The sequence below is a fragment of the Ambystoma mexicanum genome, chromosome 4q (assembly GCF_040938575.1).
Source record: "Ambystoma mexicanum isolate Mex_15411 chromosome 4q, UKY_AmexF1_1, whole genome shotgun sequence".
NCBI lineage: Eukaryota > Metazoa > Chordata > Amphibia > Caudata > Ambystomatidae > Ambystoma > Ambystoma mexicanum.
Window position 1 is genome coordinate 1,120,836,397 of NC_090928.1, and position 23,082 is coordinate 1,120,859,478.

Here is a 23,082-nt window from a genome sequence, read left to right on the forward strand (position 1 = left end):
GTTGAGATGTCTCGGGATCATTCAGCTACTGCGGCTTGATGGCAGTCAGTGTTGCAGGCGGTTGCAAATCAAGGAAATCGGATGGTTTTGAGAATGTCCTGTTCAGGCGGACAGTTGCAAGTGCTTGTCTTTTGCACTTCATCCACTTCTCCAATGGGCATGTGTTGCCCTTTAAGGCAGACGGTCCAGAGGTAGGGAGTGTGTTGCAGGTGGCTGCCTTGTCCTTGGTTTTGGGTTCAAAGACCTTCCGGCACTCCCTGTCCAGGGAACTTGCTGCAGAGCCTGGCAGGGCACGCTGTGTGCTGGCTGGGTGCCAGTTCTGAAGTGGCGGGAGGGTCTTATGAGTTCTTTTCTCCCTCTGTTCCTTGGGAGAAGTTAAGGGGAAGTATTTTGCTTCCCTCTTTTGATGTTCCTGGCGTTCCTTCACTGGCGGAAGGTGTAAGTCATACTGTACCATCGGCCAGGGTCCACAAATGAGTTGTTCTTTGTGCTTAAGTCTTCAGATGATCTGCTTAAAGAGTTTCTCCAGTCCTCATTGGTGTAGGCTGAGTCTACCTTAGTGAAATAATCCTGGGGTCCCTACCAACAATTTTCTGTATGTGTGAGGTCATAACCAGAGTGCAGGAAAAGGTAAGGGGTTCCGACAGGAAAAGGGGGTGTCCCAGCACCAATATGGTGGAACCCTTCTCTCAACAGAAAGATCTTTGGGCTCACTCCCCTGTGATACTTGGTTCCACCCGACTTCTTGTCTGCTGTGATCAAAGAGTCTCTCTGGTTAATGGTTCTCCCGGTATGGTTCCTTTTTAAAGCGGCAGATCTCCCTTGAAAATGCCGAGACCAAACTTTCTGGCTTCTGAAAACCACATTCGTGTATCTTTTGAATGGGGTCCCCCTAGCGTGGGTTGTTTTCTGCAAATAGATTCAGACATATCTGTTCACTGTATTTGATACTGAGTTCGGGAGCTGGCTTCAGGTTGACCGTTACATATGAAAGGTTTGTTGGGTTTCCTGTCTCCTTTGTTATCTCCAGCCAAGCCCTGTGGGGTCCTGTTTGAAGTACCCTCTATTGGTATGTTAATCACTGCCACCAGCTGCAGAGCCTAACAAAAGAGCAGGGCGTTGCCATGGAGCATTTGTCAGTTAATCAGGTTGTCCATGGCAGGGGGAAGCTTTCCCCCCCATCCTTGGGATGACATTGTGCTCTGCTCACCTGTCATATTCCAACTAAATATGACAGATGTCGACTCTGCCTGTGGGCTGTGTCCGTGCCAGAGTACACAGGTCTATGCGTTTGTTGTGGTGTGAGCATAGGAAAAAGTGTGTGGATTAGCCCCACACATTTTCCTGAGGCAGGTCTACCATCATCCATTTACCTAAACATTTCAAAAAAATGCCCAGGCGAGCTCATGCCCTCAATGCGGATGGTCGAATTCCTCACAGGGGTGTGCAGGTTTATTGTGTTACACCTACTTCCACTCCCTCACCCCTTTGCACCCAGGAGGCGTTTAGGCAACTACAACTGTCACACTATCTTTCACGCTCTCTGTTCCTTCACTGCCCCCTCCATTTCCCCTCTCCCTCTCTCTCTCTCTCTCTCTCGCTCTCTCCCCCTCTGCCTCTCTCGCCCTCTCTGTCTCTCCCTCTCTTTCTCTCGCTCTTTCTCTCTCGCTCTCTCTCTCCCCTTCTCTCTCTCCTCTCTTTCTCTCTCTCGCTCTCTCCCCGTCTCGCTCTTCATCTCTCTCTCTCTCTTTAATTAAAAGATATCTTGCTCAAGAGGCACCTGACAATGACCAGGATGAGCTGGTGGTGCATAGAAAAGGAAATGGTAATTTAGAAAATGGAGTCAGACAATTGTGTCAAAATAACAGAGGCCATTCTATGATTGTCTTCGTAAGAGCAATATTTTCCATTTAAAAATGCAGTTCTGATCATGCTGATTTCCTATACAGTTTAGATGCTGAAGATGCATTATTTGTCACTCTCCAACGCTCACCAGTTCTCTGAAATCTCGCCATGGAGCTTGGGCAACGAATCCTCACCCAATGACACCTGTTTCCTAGCTGGCACTAAGGGGAGCAGCGTACTCCAGGGAGTGACGTTTGGCGGCATCCCCACCGTACTGCTCTTGGATGTGGCATGCTTTGTGGTAAGTATGCTTTTGACTTCATCGTACTTATGAAAAGCCAGCAGTAGTTCAGTACTTTGATCTCCCAGGGTTGAGAGCTTGCGAAAACCAATTCTTGCAAATTCTTAGCACTATCTTACTGAAAGCTGAGTAATGTACAGCATGGGTATTGCGAACAGGCCAGTTGATGCCAAATATATCCTTCTAACTGCATAGATGTTGATGTGTTAAGGTGGAATTCCACACCACCTGTTGCTTAGCAGTCAATACTATATCTGATTTATTTCTCTAGAAGTGTTCACCGAATGGTTGAGCTGGTCTCTCAGAGGAGTGCGCCGTCACTCTTTGTGCTATACTTCCTCAGGCAGAGAGAGGCACCGCCCGACATCTACTGCGCCAGCCCTGTCGATTCCTCTTGCCATTGGATGGAGTTTTGGGGGTGGGAAGTGTGTCTCACTTGGATGAATGGTCAGGGGCGGGCGATGTGGTGAACTTGGACTGCCATGGGTGAGAGATGTGACGCATTTGGAGGGATTGGTTCGGGCCAGAAACCGTGCTGCACTTATGCTGGGGACACGGAATGTGTCTCACCTGGATGAATTGCTGGGGGTTGCAAATGCCTTGCACTAGAATGAACAGTTGTGGGTGGGAAGTATATCACATCTGGATAGAATGTTGGATGTAGGAAATGTATTGCCACTACCTAACCGTACTAAAAACTCACCTTTCTGCATACACACCCACAAACTCTGAACTAAACACAACCATACCTCTACCGCACCTGAAGATCCTGAAAAGGTGTATGTATGTGCTCAACAGATTGACTGCAAAGTGATCCAGCACCTCTTTTTTTTCGAACTTAGTGTTTTGTTTTGATGGCTGTATTTTCTGTATGATTCCATGTCTGTATTGAAATGGCAACCCTCCTGATCATGGATTTCGGAAATTGAAAAAACAAATAATTTTAAAAAAAAATAAAGTGACCGAGTCCAATTTTTCTGAATGCCTACGAGGTCCTGCTTTTTTAAGCAGGTCTCTTGCCGGGTTGCGATCTTGACATCTCTATCTCCTTCACATTTACCACCTTGCTTCTGTTGGGAGTTGGAAATCATTGATACTGCAAGTTGCAGTATATCCCTTACACGATATGCCACCAAACCGTTTAATCTTTCTAAAACAACATAGTAATTGTTAAGAATAGAATGTTCTGTTTTATTCTTTGTGCCGTTGTCTGATCCCTGCACCAGTGCCTTGAGTTGAACTCCTTACCCCTTTTTGCGTGTGTCGACACTTTTGACACCAATTCAGGGTTGCTGGAGCAGCGTACTGACTCTCCAGTAATGTCTTCTTCTGGTATTTAAAAGGTGACATTAGCCGCTTCTGCTTCCGAATTGGGGCTCGCTTTTCTAGATTTATGGGGTCAGCTTTTTATTTTATTTTGCTGTCACACCTTTTGTGGTCTGCTTTTTCCTTCCCTTCGCTGTCCCCCTCAATGTGAGCCATTGAAGATGTCGTGTTATTTGCTTTTTTACACCTTTTCTAAAGCGGTACCATTTCTATGGCTAGTTATACACATTCCACTTAATCTTTTCCTGGCTTCGTGAATATGTTTAGCTTGTTGAGGTACCATGGGTAAACCGTAACACAGATATTCTGAAACCTACTTATAAAGCATTAACCCTCCCATCTTTTCTGCTTTTTTATTGGCAATACATAATGCTTCCGCATGAATATGCAATCCGAGGTATTTAATTAGCCTCATATTCCAGGAAACTCAAGTAGTACGTCCCTCACTGAATGAGATGGTATATCCCATGGAGATGCGCCGACCCTGTCAGCAAAAGTTGCCAAACAAGTTAAGGGCCTAATGTGGGTGGTTTGGTGCTGTTACTGGCAAGGTCTGGCCACCGCTGTAAAGTCTATTGCCATTAGCTCCTGCAATGTGCAGATGTGGGTGCAAAGGTGATGTTACATTAAAGAAAAAAGAAAATGTAACTTTGTTACTGTGATGCTGTGCTTCTTACATATCGAGTCCGTTTTTAGTGTTGATTGTGATTGAAGTGAACAATAAATGGACTCCATTGGTCAGAAGTACAGTGCCTTAGGAAAAATGGTACGTTTCGTTTTCATTTCTTATTGTTAATCTCACCATTAGCACCTGAGTCTGCACACCGTGGGTTCTAATGGAGCTGAAGGGAGGGAAAGCAGGGGCAGATGGGGGCTCACGTGGGGAACTAGTTGGGAGGGGCATGTATTACTCAGGCTGCTCAATATAGCGGGCTTATTATACAAGTGAATTCAGCCTGCCTTCAGAGCAGCCTACTTGGCGAATGCTAGAGGCAGTAAGCAGTTCATAATAGAACTTATTAATATCATTATTTTCAATAATGACTTAAGATATAACGGAAATTTCTATGCCCAGGCATCCGGGACCTCCATGGGCTCTGCGATGGCCCCTGGCGTATGTGAATATCTTCACGTATGTATTTGAAAAGACCTTTGTGTTAAAACCTCCATATTGATCAGAGAAGGTATTATTATGGAAAAGAGGTATCGATGGTATATTTGGAATGCATACTGGGAACAAATTGACTTTTTTGATTACCTTAACTTGACAAACTCACATATAAAACTCACTTTAGAGATCAGGGACCCCGATCTACACTTTCTGGATGTCCAATTGGTGATAGTGGAAGGTAAATTGGTTACAACACTGTACCACAAACCAACAGATGTTATTAACGTATTATATTATGCCAGTATCCATCTGAAGGCAATGACGACGGGTCTACCGTACAATCAATTTCTCAGGCTAAAAAGAAATATCACAGACCCCTAGGTGTTTAATGCTAAATGCCTCGACCTTCGCAATAGATTTGCCAACAGGAGATACCCTGATGAGGTATTATGCGAGGCAGTATTTTGAGCAGATAAAGTTCCAAATGAACACTTATTGAGACCTAAATCTAGGACACCGAGATGTCATTACTATACATCTCTAAGTATTCCAGACAAAGTTTTAAAATTGTGAATATTTTGAAGAAAAACTGGACTATTCTCTATCTTGACCCATAACTGCTTAAACTATTTCCAAAACTGCCCATGATGGCACACAAACGTGGGAGCAATTTGAGAGACAAACTGGCCCGTGCAGAAAGACAACAGAGACGGGCGGTTGGTTCGTAATATTTGCAAGAAGGGAACTTTCCCCAGTCTTGCATGTAGCAATTGTAATAATGTGATTAAAGGTCAAGTCATTACACATCCACACACAGGCAAAAAGATTGCCTTACATGACTTCAGTACCTGCACGACACCTGGGGTGATCTATTGCATTAAATGCCCATGCGGCCTACTATATATTTCCCAAACATCAAGACCTGCACGAGAGAGGTGGACTGAACATAAATGTAATGTCCGGACTTGTAACATCAAGTCACCGGTAGCACCGCACTTCAAAGGAAAGAAACGTATAGTTGCACACATTCAGTTTATGATACTGGAGGTGGTGAAACCCTTAAGTAGAGGTGGCGACTTTTACAGAGGGAAATGTTCTGGATACACTTGTTGGACACAATGCACCCAAGAGGCATGAACAAAGAATTGTGTTTCAATTGTTTCATTTGAAGTGATAAACACATGACATGTGATATAATTGTGAGCATATGGAAAATATTTGTACACCATCCCTTTGGTGATAACTAGACACTGTATGTTGGAAGGGTAGAATAATATGTAATTGCAACATATCACTGGTTTACCGAAGTTAAAATAGGCCACAATGTGAGAAAATATGCCGCAATGTGAGGTGAACACAATTTTGTCCACATATAACGACAGTCCCACATGTTTACTTGCAGATCTCATTTACATGTGGTGTCATTTGGAAATGTTCACTGCATAATATGTTTTTACAGTTCCCAGAGGTGAATTATATGTACAGACATAGGCTCTCTATTTTATGTAATCCTTGGTCCCCATTTTTTAATACTTTATCCGGAGGTATACTAACATTGTAGGAGACAGTCGGGCCTCATTACACGGAATGCGGTAAGGGTTTACCGTTACCAGTAAGGGTACCGGTAAACCCTTACCGCCTTACTACGAGGTCCCGTCGCGGGACCCAACCTCAACGGCTGGTTTTACCAGCCGTTAAGGAACGGGCCCGCAAAGGGACCTTGGAGGCAATTACGGTACTGCAATTTGCGGTACCGTAATTGCCGCCTTCCCCATTCCCATTGAGCCCTATGGGGGCTCAAATGGGAATGGGGAAGTGCCATGGTGAATGGGGAATTACCGCCCCCACACACCTTGGAATAGGGCGGTAATTCTGCCATTCACCATGGCGGACTCGGTACGGTACCGGCGGCAACCGTGGCGCTAATAGCGCCATGGTTACCGCCTACTGTGTAATGAGGCCCAGTGTCATATAATGACTTGTTTTCCTTTTAATACTTACTTTTCTAACTATTGGTTGTATCTTTAATGTGGTGGCACCACGCTATGTCTTTTCAATAGACCTATGTTTGGTGCCAGAAAAATGTTAGCCTATCTGCACAATTTGATTTCCAACTGAGTCATGTTACTTTTTTGCCATTAAATATAAAAGCAGCTCTGGTGCCTTTAGTATGCATCATATACAATGCTCATTCTATTTTAAGTTACTAGCATATTAATTGGCTCTTTTTATTTACTCGTTAATTTGGATACATGGACCATTGGCGACTTGCTAACTAGTCATATTGAGAGTTGGCCATTTAATATAGAAGTAGGTCCGGTGCATCAATATCAATATGCATTCTTTACAATGGTTATTTGTCTCTATGTTACCGATATAACAGTTGGTGAATTCACTTTTTAATTTTCCATGTAGCCTGTTAACTACTACATACATTTTAAGGGATGGATAGATCCAGCGTTGTCTTTGGAGTATATGAACATTACTTTAAGATGTCCGCCATGGACACTACACAGTTAGACCTTTGTGTGTTGATATACTTGGCCATCACGTGTATCCCATGTGATGTCCATACACTTGGGTATGTCAGGAAGTATCGGTACCAGGGACTCGGGCACGTCAATGGATAGACCGGAAACGAAGGAAGCACATTAGCGGTTCAACTTGCTGGGTATCTGGTGAGATGGAGCTCTGCTCCCCGGAGCATATACTCTGAACAGGCACTAGCAACTATATAGAAGTTCCTTTTGTAATGAGGACGATTTCTGGCTCCTTGTAGATTTCGCGTTCCGGTTTTCTATGACACATGTTGATTGAAGGCTAGAAGGTGTACGTGTCACAAAAGAAAAGTTGTCTGTATTATTCGGGAATTTTGGTGAAGGTATGTGGAAGACCACATCTTTCATGTATTCTATCATTTATAATTAAATGGGGTGGTTGTGTTTTTAATTTACTTTTCATTTTATAACAGCAGAGACCTAGATTGGCTGCAAACAGTATGTCAATAGACCTGACGCCATTGTGAACGTTTGGTAGTCCCGAAGGATATTGGGTCAGGTATGTGAGAATGAGATTTTTGGTTTAGACTCTAAAGACTTCACAGTTGGTTCCTGTGTTCCACACAGGACCACATGAACCATGATGTGGTTCATCCTTTATTGCAGGTAACAACATCACTTTGTCTGACTCTGTTAGAACATTGGGCGTTGTCTTTGACTCTCACTAGTCTTTCAAAAAACATGTCTCCCATTTCAAATCCTCTTGTTCTTACTTTATCCACTTGTTATCGCAGATTTGTCCTTATCAGAGTCTAACAGTGCTACGATTGTGCCAGCCATCATTAACTCAAAACTGGACTACTGCAATAGCCTACTGGTCGGAACCTCTCAGGTGGACCTGAAAAGCATAGAGGTGATACAAAATGAAGCAGTACGTGCTGTCTGTGATATCAGTCGTCAGTGCCATGAGTCTGAGGCGCACAAAAATCTGCATTGGCTCTCGGTTAGCCAGAGTTCAGTTTAAAGTCAACACTATGGTGTTCAAATGTTTGGTAGGAGAAGCCCCTGTATACCTCTTATCACGAGTTTCGAGGATTCCCTTCAGGGAGGAATTACGCTCTAACAAAAGTATCTTACTCTACCAACCTCCATTTCTCTTAAAAGATCAGCGGCTCAAGCTTTAATGCATGGGCACTGAGTCTCTGGAATTAATTGCCTCCTAATCTCAAGGGATGCGCGTCTACCGCTCAATTTTAGAAACATAACTTTTTTATACATGTACAGGCTAAATCACCTTTTTCACTTGTCTCTCCTATCCCTCCATTTACGCTCCTTTTCAGATTTTTTGTTGTCTATTTTCTTGTGAGTGCCTTGAGGCCTTTGGGCGAATGACGCTAAATAAGAAATAGATAGATAGATAGATAGATATAGTGGCTCTTATACATTCTGACATTTTAGGCACTTGGCATTGGTGGTGTACTGTCCTTTCTGAGTCTCATAACACAATGGCTAGGTGATGGTGGTGATTCATGTACACCTTGGGGCACACTTTGAATTGGGGACTTGGATCACTGTGTAGTGAAATACTGTTCTGCAAACTTGTGGCAGGTTGGCCACTAGGGTCAACTGTATGTTGAATGTTGTATTATGATTTGTAACATCAGCGACATGTAAAGCAGGATGATAGACATTCAGTCTTTTTATGTTTATATCCACAGTTCAGCTCCTGAAGAAGTTGAAAAGGTCTCTGAGCAACTGATTGACCTCTGAAAAAATAGAGAAAATCTGTGATTGGAATATTTCTCCCTCTTTACCGTTTTACTCTTTTGTTAAAGGATACAGTAACTCAATTAAATATTTATGAGCTGTTTATTCAGCCTTAAGCTGCTCCGGGAACGGGAGTGTCCATAGACTGGGTGCCACTGTGATGGCGAATGCCCCTACCTAGGATTCTAATGTTCTTTAAAACTGGCCTGGATTCTCCTAGTTTTAAACCTGGTAGACCACATAGATGCTGTATATATAATCCCATTGAGTTGGTCTTTCAGAGGGAATGTTTTTTCTAACAGATCGATGGTAATGGTTGTCATTTCCCTGCGGTTTTCCTTTGATCCAAGGACACCTGTGATCCTTAGCTTGGCTTCACGTTCTAGTGGATCTTGAAGTTTTCTGATTGTGTCTGCATGCTTATTGCTCCATTTTTTTCATTTTTCCACCTCGATTTTTTTCTCCAGTGTTCGTGAACCCAAATGCTCCTGGAGCCCGAGAAAACGGAAAGATTCTAGACAGATTCTTTGGTGAAGAAGTAAATGTGCTCAATCTGCTGTCAATTCCACTAGCAAATTGCTAATTTCACTTCTCAGCCTGTAGGATCTCCTTGAAAATTCTGAGGATGGAGGAAGTTGTTTGTTTCTCCTTCCAACTCTTAGCACCTTAATGGCCCTTTCTCTGACCAACCCAATGAGCTCACTGACATATCTGCTTGGAGATTATATTGAACTATTGCCACTACTATAGCCCTCCCACCTCTGCAGTATTTTTGTTTTCCCTGGGATTTGCCCTGCCTGTTTTATTGCCTTCTCTAGCTCATCATTTGCATTCCTGCCCCCCTGTTCCTTGAGATTGTGGACCTCACCTGTTGCATTTTCTTTTCAATGAAAAAGATACAATCTCTAATTATTTTTGAGCAAAATTGTAAATTTGTACACATTTTTTGTCACAAAGACATGAGGAAAACACTACTAGACTCTTGACCAGGTTCCAAGAGATCTGTTCTTTATTCCGGATTCACAGTCACGGGGGAAGCTGTCTCCATTATTATTATTATCATCATCATCAAGTCTTTATTCAGAGATTTCTTTCATCCATTAAAGTCCATTACATTTAAATTTGAGACACTATCAACTATGAATACTTGGTTTTAAAAATGTGTGTAAAAACATGTGTATTAAAATAACATTGATCATTTCATAACATTCTATTAAATATATCACATCACATACAGAGAAATCCTATTACACATAATGTATATAACATCACAATAAGGATAAATACTTTTACTTTTTATATATTTAAAACTCTTGAGATGTAGGTAGCAACCGAATAACCACTTACTACATCTGCCTGCAGTAATATATACGAATGAGCCGGCCTACTTTGCCTTACTGCTTTTCCATAGTAGGATCAGTCTATTCTTTTGCTGTAAGTTGTACATTGGGCAGAACATCAAAAAATGAATGTTTCAATCTCACCTGACCAACGTGGTACAGGCCATCTCACTCGGATTTGCCCTCATCCATTTCCCTGTTACTGGCGGTAGCAGAAGATTTACTCAACCTTTAAAACACCTTGTGGGAAAGGGGAGTTTTGATTTTGGTTAAAGGTTCTGAGAGACATCCTTAACAAATTTGGTATGAGTGCCTAGTTTGAGGATTCATCAAGAAAAGACAGGCGATGCTAAAGAGAACATAAGGAAAGCTTTCTGCAAGCCCTGTCAGACAAGAGGGAAGAGAATATATTAAGTTGTTGGGGCAATGGGAAAATATGCTTTCAGCGATTTGCGACTTAATATATTCTCTTCCCCCTGGGGTGGTACTCAGTGGGAGGATCTCATGAGGAGGAAACACCCTATGGGACCAGTGACAAATATTGTGGAAGAAGGTGGTATCCGCCTACAATGTACACCTTTCTCACACCCCACTCTCGGCATCCCTACCCTCCTATCCCATGTACTACTGTACAAACTGAACCCACAGACCTGGGTCCGTTAAGACGAGGTAGCAATACTTAGTGATGGATGGGGATGCAGAACATACTCATATATCAATAATCAAACTGACTCAGGAAGTTGGCAAAACATAATGCTGTTTGATTTGCAATTATCTAAAACAGAGTTTACAACGGATGTCGCAAAGCACGATCTCTGTGAATTTCATAAAAACGCAATTCTTATAGTAAAAATGTGTCATCAGTGATGTCACATTACGTGGCAAACTACACAAACCTACTTGAGGATGTGTTAGGCTTACAGGGAACATCTAAGTATACGTTCCATACTGACGGGGGTTGTGATTGGGTCTCTAACATCAGGTGGCCAATTAAGCCCTCCTGTAGTGAAAGTGATCTTAATCGTCACAAATATATGATGATCATTGGTTACACAAACTATAGGGCTCTCTGATACGTGGCCCTCTACAATTGGTTGGCACACGTGTACCCTTCTGGAATATTCCACACGCAGGCTGGTTCCCCAGGTCCCTGTGGGCTGGTCTTGACCATAGCTTCCCACCTAATTAGCTTGACATCTATCGTCACTCTTTTTATTGAATTTATTTATTTATTTGTATTGCGCCGTAGCCTGCAGGGATCTGGGCGCCCAACATGGACACAAGGAGCAAAAGATCTACAAAAGACGTACAGGCTACAAGAAACACTTAACATGTATGTTCTGGTCAGGGCTGATCTAGTCTTAGTCAGGTGAACCTTTATCGATTAGTGTTTTGACCTTCTTTAGAAATAAGCTATGAGAGTCTCAAGTCTGACAGTCAGTGGGAGGTTGTTCCAAATTGTGGCCGCAATCGTATGGAAAGCAGAGCCGAGACCATTCGCCTTTTTGTGTTTGGTAATTTCATGCTGACCCTGTGTTTGGGATCTTAGGGACTATTTTGGTACATACAAGGTCAGTTTGGATTTGAGGTATGCAGGTGCAGAGCTGTAAATACAGCAGTGGGACAGGTTCAGTATTTGAATTTTATTCTATCCTCTATTGTTAACCAATGGAGGTTTTTTCTATCCTCACTGATGTGGTCTGATTTCTTTTTGCCTTTTATTATTATAACTGTACTGTATTTTCTGACCTTTTGCTATATGGCCCTTGTTGGCTCCCAATAGGAGCGCCTTCCCATAATCTAACCTGGATAGAATGGTTGCTCTCGCAACTGTGGCGCAATTAGCTTAATTCAAGTAGGGTCAGATTTTATGAAGTCGTCTTAGGTAATAGGAACAATTTCTTTAAGCTGTAGGACGTGTGCCTCTGCGCTTAGGGAGGCCTCAAGATGGATTCCTAACGTCTTGACTTTGTTTGCTACTCTTATTTGTATGTCATTTATCTGTAGGAGCTCATATTGTTGGCTTAGTTTGGCTCAGGCATGGTTTGATCCGAAGATCATCAGTTCAGTTTTTTTGCGTTCAGACACAACCAATTGTTGGTCATCCATGTTTTGATGATTTTGTGCAGATCTTTGACCTTTGCGTTGTCTTGAGTGTAATCACTGCTCAGCTTGATGATCAGCTGTGTATCATCAGTGTAATTTGTCTCTTGCTGTCTGCCATTCAATTAAGGCTTTGAACTTGGCCTTGCAGAAGTTCTCTGTGCCTGCGGATAAAAGGGAGTGTGGCATGGTTTTATCTTCTGGTGTCGGTGTAGCTCGACCCAATAGTCTTATTTTCATCTGACTGTGTGACTGGAGACCGTGTTTTCGATCTTTTTGCTGCATATGATACTATTAAATGATGAACTCTTGACGCCTTCAGTGTTTTTTCATTCCACCTCAAACAGAAGTTTGTTTCTTTCTCATGTTCGTGTAGCTACTTGACAGCCAACCAGGCTCACAGGGGCCTCGACTCTTGGTGCTGGGCTAGCCAGCCTTTCTTGGATTCTCCTTTGCAATCAGTTTTTTTCCAACTGCGCCACACTGAAATCCTTTCCATTCACTGGGTTCAAGTCTTGCTAAAAGTGCATTGTGGAACATCCAGGTTCTATACATTCCTATGTATATACATTGGCGCATCGCCGCAATCTATTCACTACGTAGCCAGCCTCAAGATTACTTTGTCTAATTGCGTTACTGCATCTGTGCACGTGTAAAATGACTTTGCATTTTCTTCAGCGTTTTTTTGCATGAGCATCTTCATTTCAACCCCAAAATGTTGCTCATCTTTGACACCTCCTCTTCAGATCTTATAGAACGTCTGTTCTTTTTTGTCATTTGCCTTTTCTGGGTGCGCCAGTGCTGCTTTTCATGACATCACCATTCTTCTTTCTCTCTCATTTTCACACTTCTTCTGGTACTCTGTCCAGAAGACCATCATATCTTTGTGACCATCATAGCTTCGTGAATGCATATAGGGTTTTCTCAGTGGATACCTTGTTTCAAGAATTCTTTGCGGTACAGGCATCCTCACTGGTACTGCACGTGTCACAATTTCCAGCAATATAGGCAACATGGGGCCAGACCTTTTGGTAGGGGCTTTTGCTATTCCTCTACACTCCCCTCTCTGGGCGATTCATCGATCACTCTCTCATTAATCTTCACATCAAGACATCCACGTCTGAAGAAGTGCTTTTTTGGGACCCATATCTTTATGACTCCTTTCAGGCATCCTGCTGATTTCACATGCTCATCAACACTCCAGGTCATACGACTGAATTGCCCATTGGGATTGCAGTAGATCCATCTTCCCACATACTTTTTGTGGTTCTTTGGGTACAGGAACTTCGTTCCCTCAGGTGCATGAATGTTGGCTTTCACGTAGTCTCTGATTTCTTCATCTGTTAGCTCTTTAGGTTCAAATCCTGATTCGACATCAATCACAATCTTCATTCCTAGGCTTTCTTCGCAGTCTTCTTGGATTGTGTGATTATTATTCTGATTACACAGAACCCAAACATGATCACCACCAACAGGGCTCCAAGGCGCTTGAAAATATTCGCCATCCATTGGGGAACCCATGAGAACATTGACACGAACCAGCTGTCTTCAGCAATGTCTTCCACTTCATCTTCCATCTTGACGTGTAGGTTTGTCACCATCGTTATGGAAGGTGCCATTCTTGGCCTCGTGAGAAGGTATGAAAGTGCAACATGTCTCTGATTTTGGCACAAACGCCTCCATCCATAGCTGTCATCATGTCCAGGACATATCTGTTCTGTAGAGTCATCAGTCGTATGACACTTAGCTCCACCTTGATAGCATTGAATCCCTTTATGGTGGTGTTGATCGTCTGCAGAAGCTCCCATCTGGTTATCTGTAACCATTTGGCATTCGTCATCACCTGGATACTGGGCTTAAAGATTGTTGTGAGTATTGCTGAAGTCTGACTGAACAATCTATGTTCATATGGAATGGCATCAAAAGCTTCTATCGATTTAGCTGAGAAATAGTTCTCTCTCTTCGTTCGGTTCAAGAGCTCAGCAGATCTCTTCTTCCTCAGGTGCGCATCTGCTTTTGGAAACTCGCCAGTGCTGAAGTCACTCTTTGGAATCACCAATGCTGGAACATGAAGAATCACCATAGAACATAGTCCTCTCCAATCCCTGGGCAGCTTCATGTAAGCTCTGGATCCACAGGCCCAACAGTGATCCATTATTACTACTGTCCCGTCTTTCATTCCTGGTACATCAAAGATTCGTCTGCACTGTTGATTCTCCACAACTTTTTTCTTGCTGTTGTTTCTGAAACATAGCTCTGCACTACAGACCCACATCAGAAGCTTCACACGCCTCGGCAATAGAGGTTTACATCCATTTTCCACTCGTTCAATAACTGGCTTTTGATGACCAGTTACTGCCACAGTTCTGCATACGACTATGTCTTCTTCCCAGCTATCTGGAGAAAGTACTGTTCCCCCAGATCCGCATCTGGCCTCTTTCCTTGCAGCTTCGAACTTCATCAGTCTTCCCTTGGCAGTTGAGCTTCCAGTTTATCTCCCATCTGATTCCAGCTCTCTCCATGCAAGGCTGTTCATATCTTATCACATGATTTCTGGTGTGTGCTCTTTCTCTTGTCTTCAAATCTTGGAAATAATCATCTTCATCTGGGGATGTCCATTCTGTCACACATACCAAGGATGCTGTTCGACCCTAGAAGTGAGCTCTTGTATGACAGAGTGCAAGGTGAGTCAAGCAATGAGCTGTTTGAACATCTATGTCAATAGCTGTGAATATCCTAGACTTTCCCATAGCATAGGGCAGGAGTGCACATATATAGTAATCCTCCTTAGAAGGTCTTTTTCCCACCTCTTTCATGTGCTGATACCACATGTTATTCCCAAGTGTGCTGTACTATCTAGATAATCATTTAATTCGTAATCTTCCTCCCTTGCACTTCTCTTAGGTCTCTTTCTTGCCAAATGATTCTGCCTATAATGACCATAAAGTAAATCAAAAACAGACCTTCCAGTCGGTGGCCACCAGGGGGTGCATGAATGGAAGCCTCTTTCATGTGAGCTCTGGACAAGGGTCTGTAAACGTGGACTGAGCCCCCACCACGAGACCACCCCCCAGTCTGGCAACTACTGGATTCCGGTGCCTGAAGGAGCCGGGCACCCCCCGGGAAAAAACCTGACGTAAATCGGACCAGTTTTGGCTGAGATATGCGCAGCGGGAGCCCCGGTGACCTCCTGCGTAACAGGCCTATACACGCAGCTTTACGCAGTGCCTGAGGCCCCAACATGCGACCGGACTGCAGAACCCAAACAAGGAGCCTACATCACCACTCTGCAGCCCCGCACAGACGGACTTCAACTGGTGGCACACGTGTTCGGGACATCTTGCACACTGTGTAATGTAAGCAGGACCAATCTGGGAAGAGATGCGGTCGTGTCAATAATTACTGTCCAACCCGACCATTGGAAACCCATGGCACACTCTGTGGACTCCTGCCTGAGCTGCCCGCACCAGCCACTGGATGTGAGGAGCATCAGAGGAGACCCAGCGGAACCCAGGTAACTCCAGCCCGACCCCTCCAATCACTGGGTCCAGAGGCCAATACCGCGGCAGTGCGACCAGGCCCAACGTTGCCCTCTCCATAACTGGCGGCTTCCCGCATGCACGCACCCCGAGTTTGCTGATGCGGAAGCCCCCCTTGCATACCATCTGGAGTACCACTCAATGGTGCCGGGGCACCCTGCGGGACCACTAGGAGTTCAACTCCTAGACGAAGGCGTCCGCAGCAAAAGGAGAGCCCACGCAGCGTCTCATAACATGACGCTGTACCACCAACACTAAATTGCTACGTGGAAAATCGCACCCGGAACGCACAAGCCGGTGTACATCCTCCCCCCCCCCCACAATCGCCCGCGGGCCCCGGACTCTGCTGACAGGACGCTCACCCTAAGGGGGCATAACTGCAGACAAAAAGCAGTGGACATTGGCCCATACATGGGACATTTGAAGCCTGGGCCACCCAATCTAGCAAATCTCAGCAGCCCCTCCAGGACCTAGATCCTCGCAGTCACGCGGACCAAAATCGGTAACAGAAGACACAACTCTATCAGGTCGTAACAGCTTGTCCGGCGGAAAAGACCATCGGTAAGTGGCACTCCACTATATATTAATATACAGCCTTAGACCACGAACATACTCTGCATCCCAGGAAACCCCAAGGGACATTACGTTAATATGCGTGCCTGAGGGTTGGGCCCCCAAGGGCTGGTGCGTGTGCCCTCCGCAGACACACCATATATCCACCTCAATTCTGCCACCCACATCCACAGAATCCCTCAGCAGTTTATTGGACTTTACATAATAGGGTAAATGGCTCCTGCGTACTTCGGAACCACACAGAACACATGCCTGGGAGACCTAACTAACGTTCTTTGTCCTGGAATCAATCTAGAATCGTCCCGACAAACCGCAGGACGACATTGTGACCAGAAGCTCGAACTCCTGCACTTAAATACCCCTCAACTGAAGAGTAATACGTGGAAAACGGAAAACATACCACGGAGTAGACCACGCTCAACAAGGCTGTCAACCACCACAGGGGACATCTTCCGTGCTCCGAACCTGCCCTCTGTGGACCTGAAGGAACTGCCAATAGCTGTCAGGCCCCTTCCACTCCACGGCTTGCACAGCCCACCGGCGCCTATCGCGCACAGCAAGGTCCCGCTCATTACTAGGCCCCAGACCTACTACCCATGGACGCTAAGCAAAAGCTAGCAAGATATAAGTTCTATTCGCCCCCAGACTCGCACCAATTGCCAAGTACTGCAGACATGTCATCAAGAGGGCCCGAGGCAGCTGCAACCAAGGCGGACATCGCTGACCTGCTCACTGAAATGAGGGGTATGAGAGCTGACATCGGCAATAAAATTGACAAAATCACGTACAGAATGGACAAGATAGAGGAGAGGCTAGAAGAAGTTGAACATAACCAAACCTCCTCAAATACAATGGAGATACAAATAGACCAACGTCTTGCAGAAATCGAAAACGGGGAAGAGGAAATTCACCTAAAGGTTGATAATCTTGAAAATGGAGGACGCCGCAGCAACATACGCGTATTTGGTATTGCGGAGAGGGAAGGCGAAACCGAACTGCACCTGAAGAAAACTCTACATGACATATTGAAGCTACTCTTTAAGAATGATTCAGTAGAGTAGTAAAATTGATTGTATTCATAGAGCTGGCGGCAAACCGGGCGGCCCGAGAACGGTGCTAGCCCGATTCCACAATTATGCGGACAGAGCACGAATTCTAGAAAAAGCCAGGCACACACCGCAGATTGCAATCGGGGAGGCGAACATCACCATCTACCAAGACCTATCCTCCCTCACACTGGCGTTATGGAGGAAATGTCTACCAATCACCAAACTGCTCAAAGACAAGGACTTAAGATACCGTTGGGGCTACCCGTTCTCACTAACTTTCGAATGGGAAGGCACAACAATGAAACTGACCTCTGAGAGACACATTTCCAGCTGCATGGCGGACCTATTGGGCACCCACAGAGAGGGAGCAACCTCAGGTGAACAGAGAAATGAGGACAGGGAATGGCGCATCAAAGGCCCACGCCGAAAGAAGATGCAGGGATCCAGAAAGTTCAGGAGGATGAATGCCTCTCCGAACATGGAGCACTAACTCCGTCACCGAACCGCCTGATCTGTCTACTGCAAGGCACGGGAGGGGGGAACCGGGGTGAGACCGTGTCAAGGCGATGGAGACTAGTGTCCAGCAGTCAACCATCAAAGACCAGTAGCACATTTGGAAAACCACAGGTACCACATGGGGAAGGGGGGGGGGCATGAGAGTTTTAAAACACGCCCGACTGCGGCGAATGTTTTGGAGCTGTAATGTTGTGGCGCAATGAGAGGCACATAGCCTCTCGTAATACGAGAAAAGTGTTAGGGGCTCAATGTTAAATTTGCATGTAACAAGCACGGGACCACTCGTTGTGTGGTTTGTTTGTTTGTTTGTTTGTTTATTTGCTATAGCGCAGAAGACCAAACCCGCAAGGGTAACTTGGCGCAGGCAGTACAAGGATACTTGAGAACTTAGTTACAATACAAAAAAAATGGTTGTACAGATGAGAGGAAAGCATATACAGGCAGTACAGAAAATACAGAAATGTAGATAGAGTAGGTTGTCTGGCGACCAATAATCTAGTTATGCTCATCCGCAGTCTCTAGAATACGTGTCGGTAAGGTGGTCAGGCTAAGTGTCGAAGGAGCGAATCCAGGTGAGGACTTTCCGCCTGAAGCTAGTGTAGGGTTGGTCCATTCTGAGGTCAAGGGGGAGTCTGTTCCAGGTTTGAGCAGCTATGACCGTGAAGCTGGAGCCGCCCGCTGTGCTCTTTTTATATCTCGGCACCACTAATGTGTAGGCATTCGTCGTTCTGGTGGGTCGGTTTGAGATTCTCTTGTTGATTCTGTTTGCCAGGTAGGGGGGCGCTATGTTGTTAAGGCATTTGGAGGTAAGGGATAAGGTCTTAAGCGCAATCCTGTCTTTGATTTTTAGCCAGTGAATATTCTTCCTAGCGGTGGAGATATGAACTCTGTTAGGAATGTTTAAGGCTACTCTGATAGCGTTGTTTTGGAGCGTTTGGCGCTTGTCATGGATGTATTTGTTAGAACCAGCATATAGGGCATTGCAGTAATCCAGCTTGGATATGATAAGTGCGTTCGCTAGGGTAATGCAACTAGCTTCCGTTAGGAATGGTCTACATGCTGGGATCAGTTTGCAGGTGTATGCAGTGGAGGATGCTAGTGAGTTGGTTTGTTTCTTGAAGTTGAGCGCTGAGTCAAGATAGACCCCGAGAGTTTTAACTGCAGGCATCACTTTAATGATATTATTGTCTATGTTAAATGAGGCATAATTAGGGTCCAATTTTTTGATGGCCAACTCTGAGCCGAGGATCAGTAGCTCAGTTTTGTCGTCGTTCAGGCAGAGGCCGTGAGATGCCATCCATGCCTGAATGAGGAGATATATCTTATTCACTAAGGCTGTGTCCGCCAAGAAGTTGCCTGAGAGAGGAATAAGGATCTGCGTGTCATCAGCGTAGTTAGTGTAGATGACACCCAGTCTATCCAACTTGTCGAACAGAGGCTTAGTGAAGATGTTATACATCGTTGGAGATGCACATGATCCTTGGGGGACACCGCATGAAACTTGTGTGGGATCAGCAGCTGCTAGGGGGGAGAATACTCGCATTGTCCGGTTTGCCAGGAAGGATTGTACCCAGGCTATGGCATCACTTGAAAAATGAGCGGCAGAACTGAGGTGATTGCATAAAACTGCATGATCTACCAAGTCGAAGGCCGCAGAAAGGTCAAGGAGGAGTAGCATAGTTGATTTGCCATTGTCCTTCAACTCGTCAATTTGGGTCTTGAGGTCAATCAGGGCTGTCTCGGTTCCATGAAGGGGACGGAAGCCTGATTGCCGAGAGCCTAGTAAGTTGTTAGCTTCTAAGTAATCCTGTATTTGCAGATACGCTATTCTGTCAATGATTTTAAGCAAGAAAGGGACGGTTGTGATGGGTCTGTAGTTTGTCGGTATAGCAGGGTCAAGTGTTTGTTTTTTTAGGAGGGGGAGCACCCAGGAGTGTTTTAGGTTATTGGGCACTAGGTTTGATTTAAAGGATGCATTGATGAGTTTAGAGAAGAAGGGGGCTAGGTCTCTAGCTGCATCTTTTATGATTTGGGGAGGGCAGTTGTCTCCTTTGCAGTTGGATGGTTTTAGAGATGATTTTTTCTGTCTCTAGTATGGTTACTTGTCTGAAGCTGAATGGGTGAGGAATGTTAGGCTGGTTTAAGGGCGGCTCTGAGTGAGGTATGGGTTCAGTTTGCAGGAGCAGGGCGGCTTTTTTATTAGCGATTTTGGTTTGGAGCAGACTAATTTTGCCCGCGAGGGCATTTTGTATATTAGTGCACCAGAGTTTATTTTTAGGGATGTTATCAGTCGGGGTATGGGTGATTCCATTTCCCGGAGGATGGAGAATAGTTCCTTGGTATCTGATTTAGCCTTAGAAATTCTGTTGTTAAAGGTGTTCCTTTTGGTGGTTATAATTTCCTTTTTATACTGTTTGGCAAATGTGGCTAATTTTGATTTTGTTCTCCAGCGTGGGTGTGTGTTGCCAAATTGTTTGTAGCTTTCTTTTATGGATTCTGAGGTCTTTCAGCTGTGGTGTGAACCAGTTGTTCAGGTGACAGAGTTGTTTACTTTTGCGAGTTTTGGTGGGAGCAATCAGATCTAGTGCCTTAGTCATCGTGTTGTTGTATACTTCCACAAGCAGAGTAGGGTCTGTAGTAATGTCTAGATTGTCGAGTGTGGGGAGAAGGTGAGGTAGGAGTCTTTCTGCTGTGATATCTTTTTTATTTCTGGTGGGGAGAGGCGGGGCCATGAGTATGGGTTTGGGTCGGATGAGGTCAAGTGAGGCGTTGAATACAATTAAGTAGTGGTCGGTCCAAGATTGTGGCAAAATGTTAGTGATGCTGATGTTGCAGTTGCGATCAGCAACCCAGTCTAAGGTCCTACCTTTGACGTGAGTGGGAGAGGAGACTTTTTGAGTTAAGGCATAGTCATTCAAGAGTGTAGCAACAGATAGGGCGTGTTTGTCATTACAGTCATTGAAGCCCAAGTTAAAGTCTCCCAGTAGTAGGATTTGAGCATGGTCTTTAGTGTTATTGGTTAGGATACTAGTTAGGTCATCTTCAAAGGATCCTAGTGGTCCAGGAGGTCTGTAGATGACGTGCATGGTGAGGGTGCGGCTGCACGAGAGGTGAAGTTTAGCGGTAAGGAGTTCACATGATTGGAATAGTACGTTAGTAGCTAATTTGATAGGTAGAGAGGATTTGTGGATAATGGCTAGGCCACCTCCTTTGGTGTGAGGTCTGTCAACTCTTAGTAGTTGGTAGCCATCCGGTATTGCTAGCATGATGGCTGGGCCAGCCGCCTCATGGAGCCATGTTTCGGTTATGACTAGTAGGTCTAGGTTCTCATTCGTTAAGGTGTCAGAGATCTCTGTAGCGTGGGCTACCATGGATCTAGCATTGACTAGTGAACCAGTAAGTGATAAGGTATTGGCTGGTGTAGTAGTAGGAGGTTGTTTATTTTTAGTTGGGGTGTCTCTTTGTGACGGTGTCTGATTAGGTGTTATGAAAGGGGCAGATTTGGTGTGTTGCGAGCGTTTATTTGCTAGATCAATGTAACCTCTGTGGTTATGGTAGGATGATGGTTCGTGTAGGCTGGGTAATCTTGCCCTCAGCCTCATGTTTCTGTCTTTAGGAGGGTGTGAGGCGGCAAGTGCAAGTGCCATAGTGGTGAGGAGGCTCAGTATAAGGTGAAGTGTTTGGAGTGGGGGAGTTTTCATAGTGGTCATAGGCAGGGAAGAGTGGAGAGGCAGCTCCAAGTTTGGGCTAAAGGGTGTAGGCAGGTGGCGTGTGCAGTCTAGTGTGGTAGTCTAGGCGGGAGCAGGAGTGCTAAGACCTATGTGGGCCGGTGAGCTGGGCAGGCAGAAGTGGTGGCAAGCTGGCAGTGCAAGATAGTTGACAAGGCAGTATTTCGCCTAAATGCGAGAGTCACAGTGCAGCCAGAAATTACATTAAAAGCATAGTAAAAACCAGGGCAGTGTTTCACCTAGATGCAAGAGTCACAGTGCAGCCAGAAATCACATTAATAGCATAGTAAAAACCAGGGCAGTGTTTCACCTAGATGCAAGAGTCACAGTGCAGCCAGAAATCACATTAATAGCATAGTAAAAACCAGGGCAGTATTTCACCTAGATGCAAGAGTCACAGTGCAGCCAGAAATCACATTAGGGAACAATATGTAGCTAGTGCAGCTCTCAGTTAGACGTTGTTTGCAGTGTTTGTTCATGCATCAGCTGGGTATCAAAGGTTGTTAGAGGTAAATATTAAGGAGGTGATTTGCTAGAGAATATGTGGCATAATACTTGGGCTAGTGATTAATAAATCAATTACATTCTCACGGCATGTGAGTCAACATCATATGTCCTCAGTGGTAGGGTTAGGCAGCCGAGTGCAATAAGTGTCACATGTGGCCCCCGAAGACAGTTAACACTTGACATAAGGCAATCGGTAGTGACAAGGTAATGCTGAAGATTAAGTACCTGTTTGTTAGGGGTTCTGCCAGGGATACCACGCTAGCCGGCAGTGATGCAGGGTGACTAGCCGACGGCAGGATAGGCAGGGACAGGACTAGAGCCTTTGTGCACAGCCTGATAGGGATCGTTCCATGGGTGAGGCTTTATTTCTGTAGGTGCAGCTTATCTGAAGAGGGCCAGGGGGTCTGGCAGACGGCACTCACGGCACCGAACAGGCACAAAACAGGTGCTGGCCTTGCCTCTCGTGGGCCTTGGAGTGAGGGGGCCGGCTTCGCCTGCCGGCGGCCAATGGGGCAAGAGGTAGGCCCGGCAGCCAATCAGCTGGCTGCTGGAGGCCTGGCTTCGGCAGATGCAGAATCTGCATTCAGGGGGCGGCCATCTTGGAAAGGCAGTGAGCCTCGGCGGTCGAAATGGCGGTGGGTGGGTTAGTTGCGGTCTTGTAGTGCAGGGCAGAGTGGAAAGCGTCCACAATCAGCGTAGGTAAGACAGAGGCTCATGAGCAGTTGAGCGTGGGCGGGATGCAAATTTTCGGAAGGATTTCGCCAGAGCAAAAGCGCTTACCGAATGGAGGTGCGCTCATGCCTGGAGACGGCTGATGAAGTCGTTGGTCCTCTGCTCCTGCAGGGACATGGTCCAGAGCTCCTGCTCCTCGGGTGGAAG

At 45.2% G+C, this 23,082-nt stretch overlaps 1 protein-coding gene across 3 annotated transcripts in view; it reads left to right on the forward strand.

Moving 5' to 3' along the window:
• The window catches only part of TMEM63A (transmembrane protein 63A), a 778,572-nt gene that overhangs the window by 133,728 nt on the left and 621,762 nt on the right, over positions 1-23,082 (forward strand). For all 3 annotated transcript variants that reach the window (XM_069608694.1, XM_069608696.1, XM_069608695.1), the window contains exon 2: positions 1,950-2,146. In XM_069608694.1, coding sequence (XP_069464795.1) covers positions 1,955-2,146 — 192 coding nt within the window. In that variant the 5' untranslated portion in view covers positions 1,950-1,954. The remainder of the gene's footprint in view (positions 1-1,949; positions 2,147-23,082) is intronic.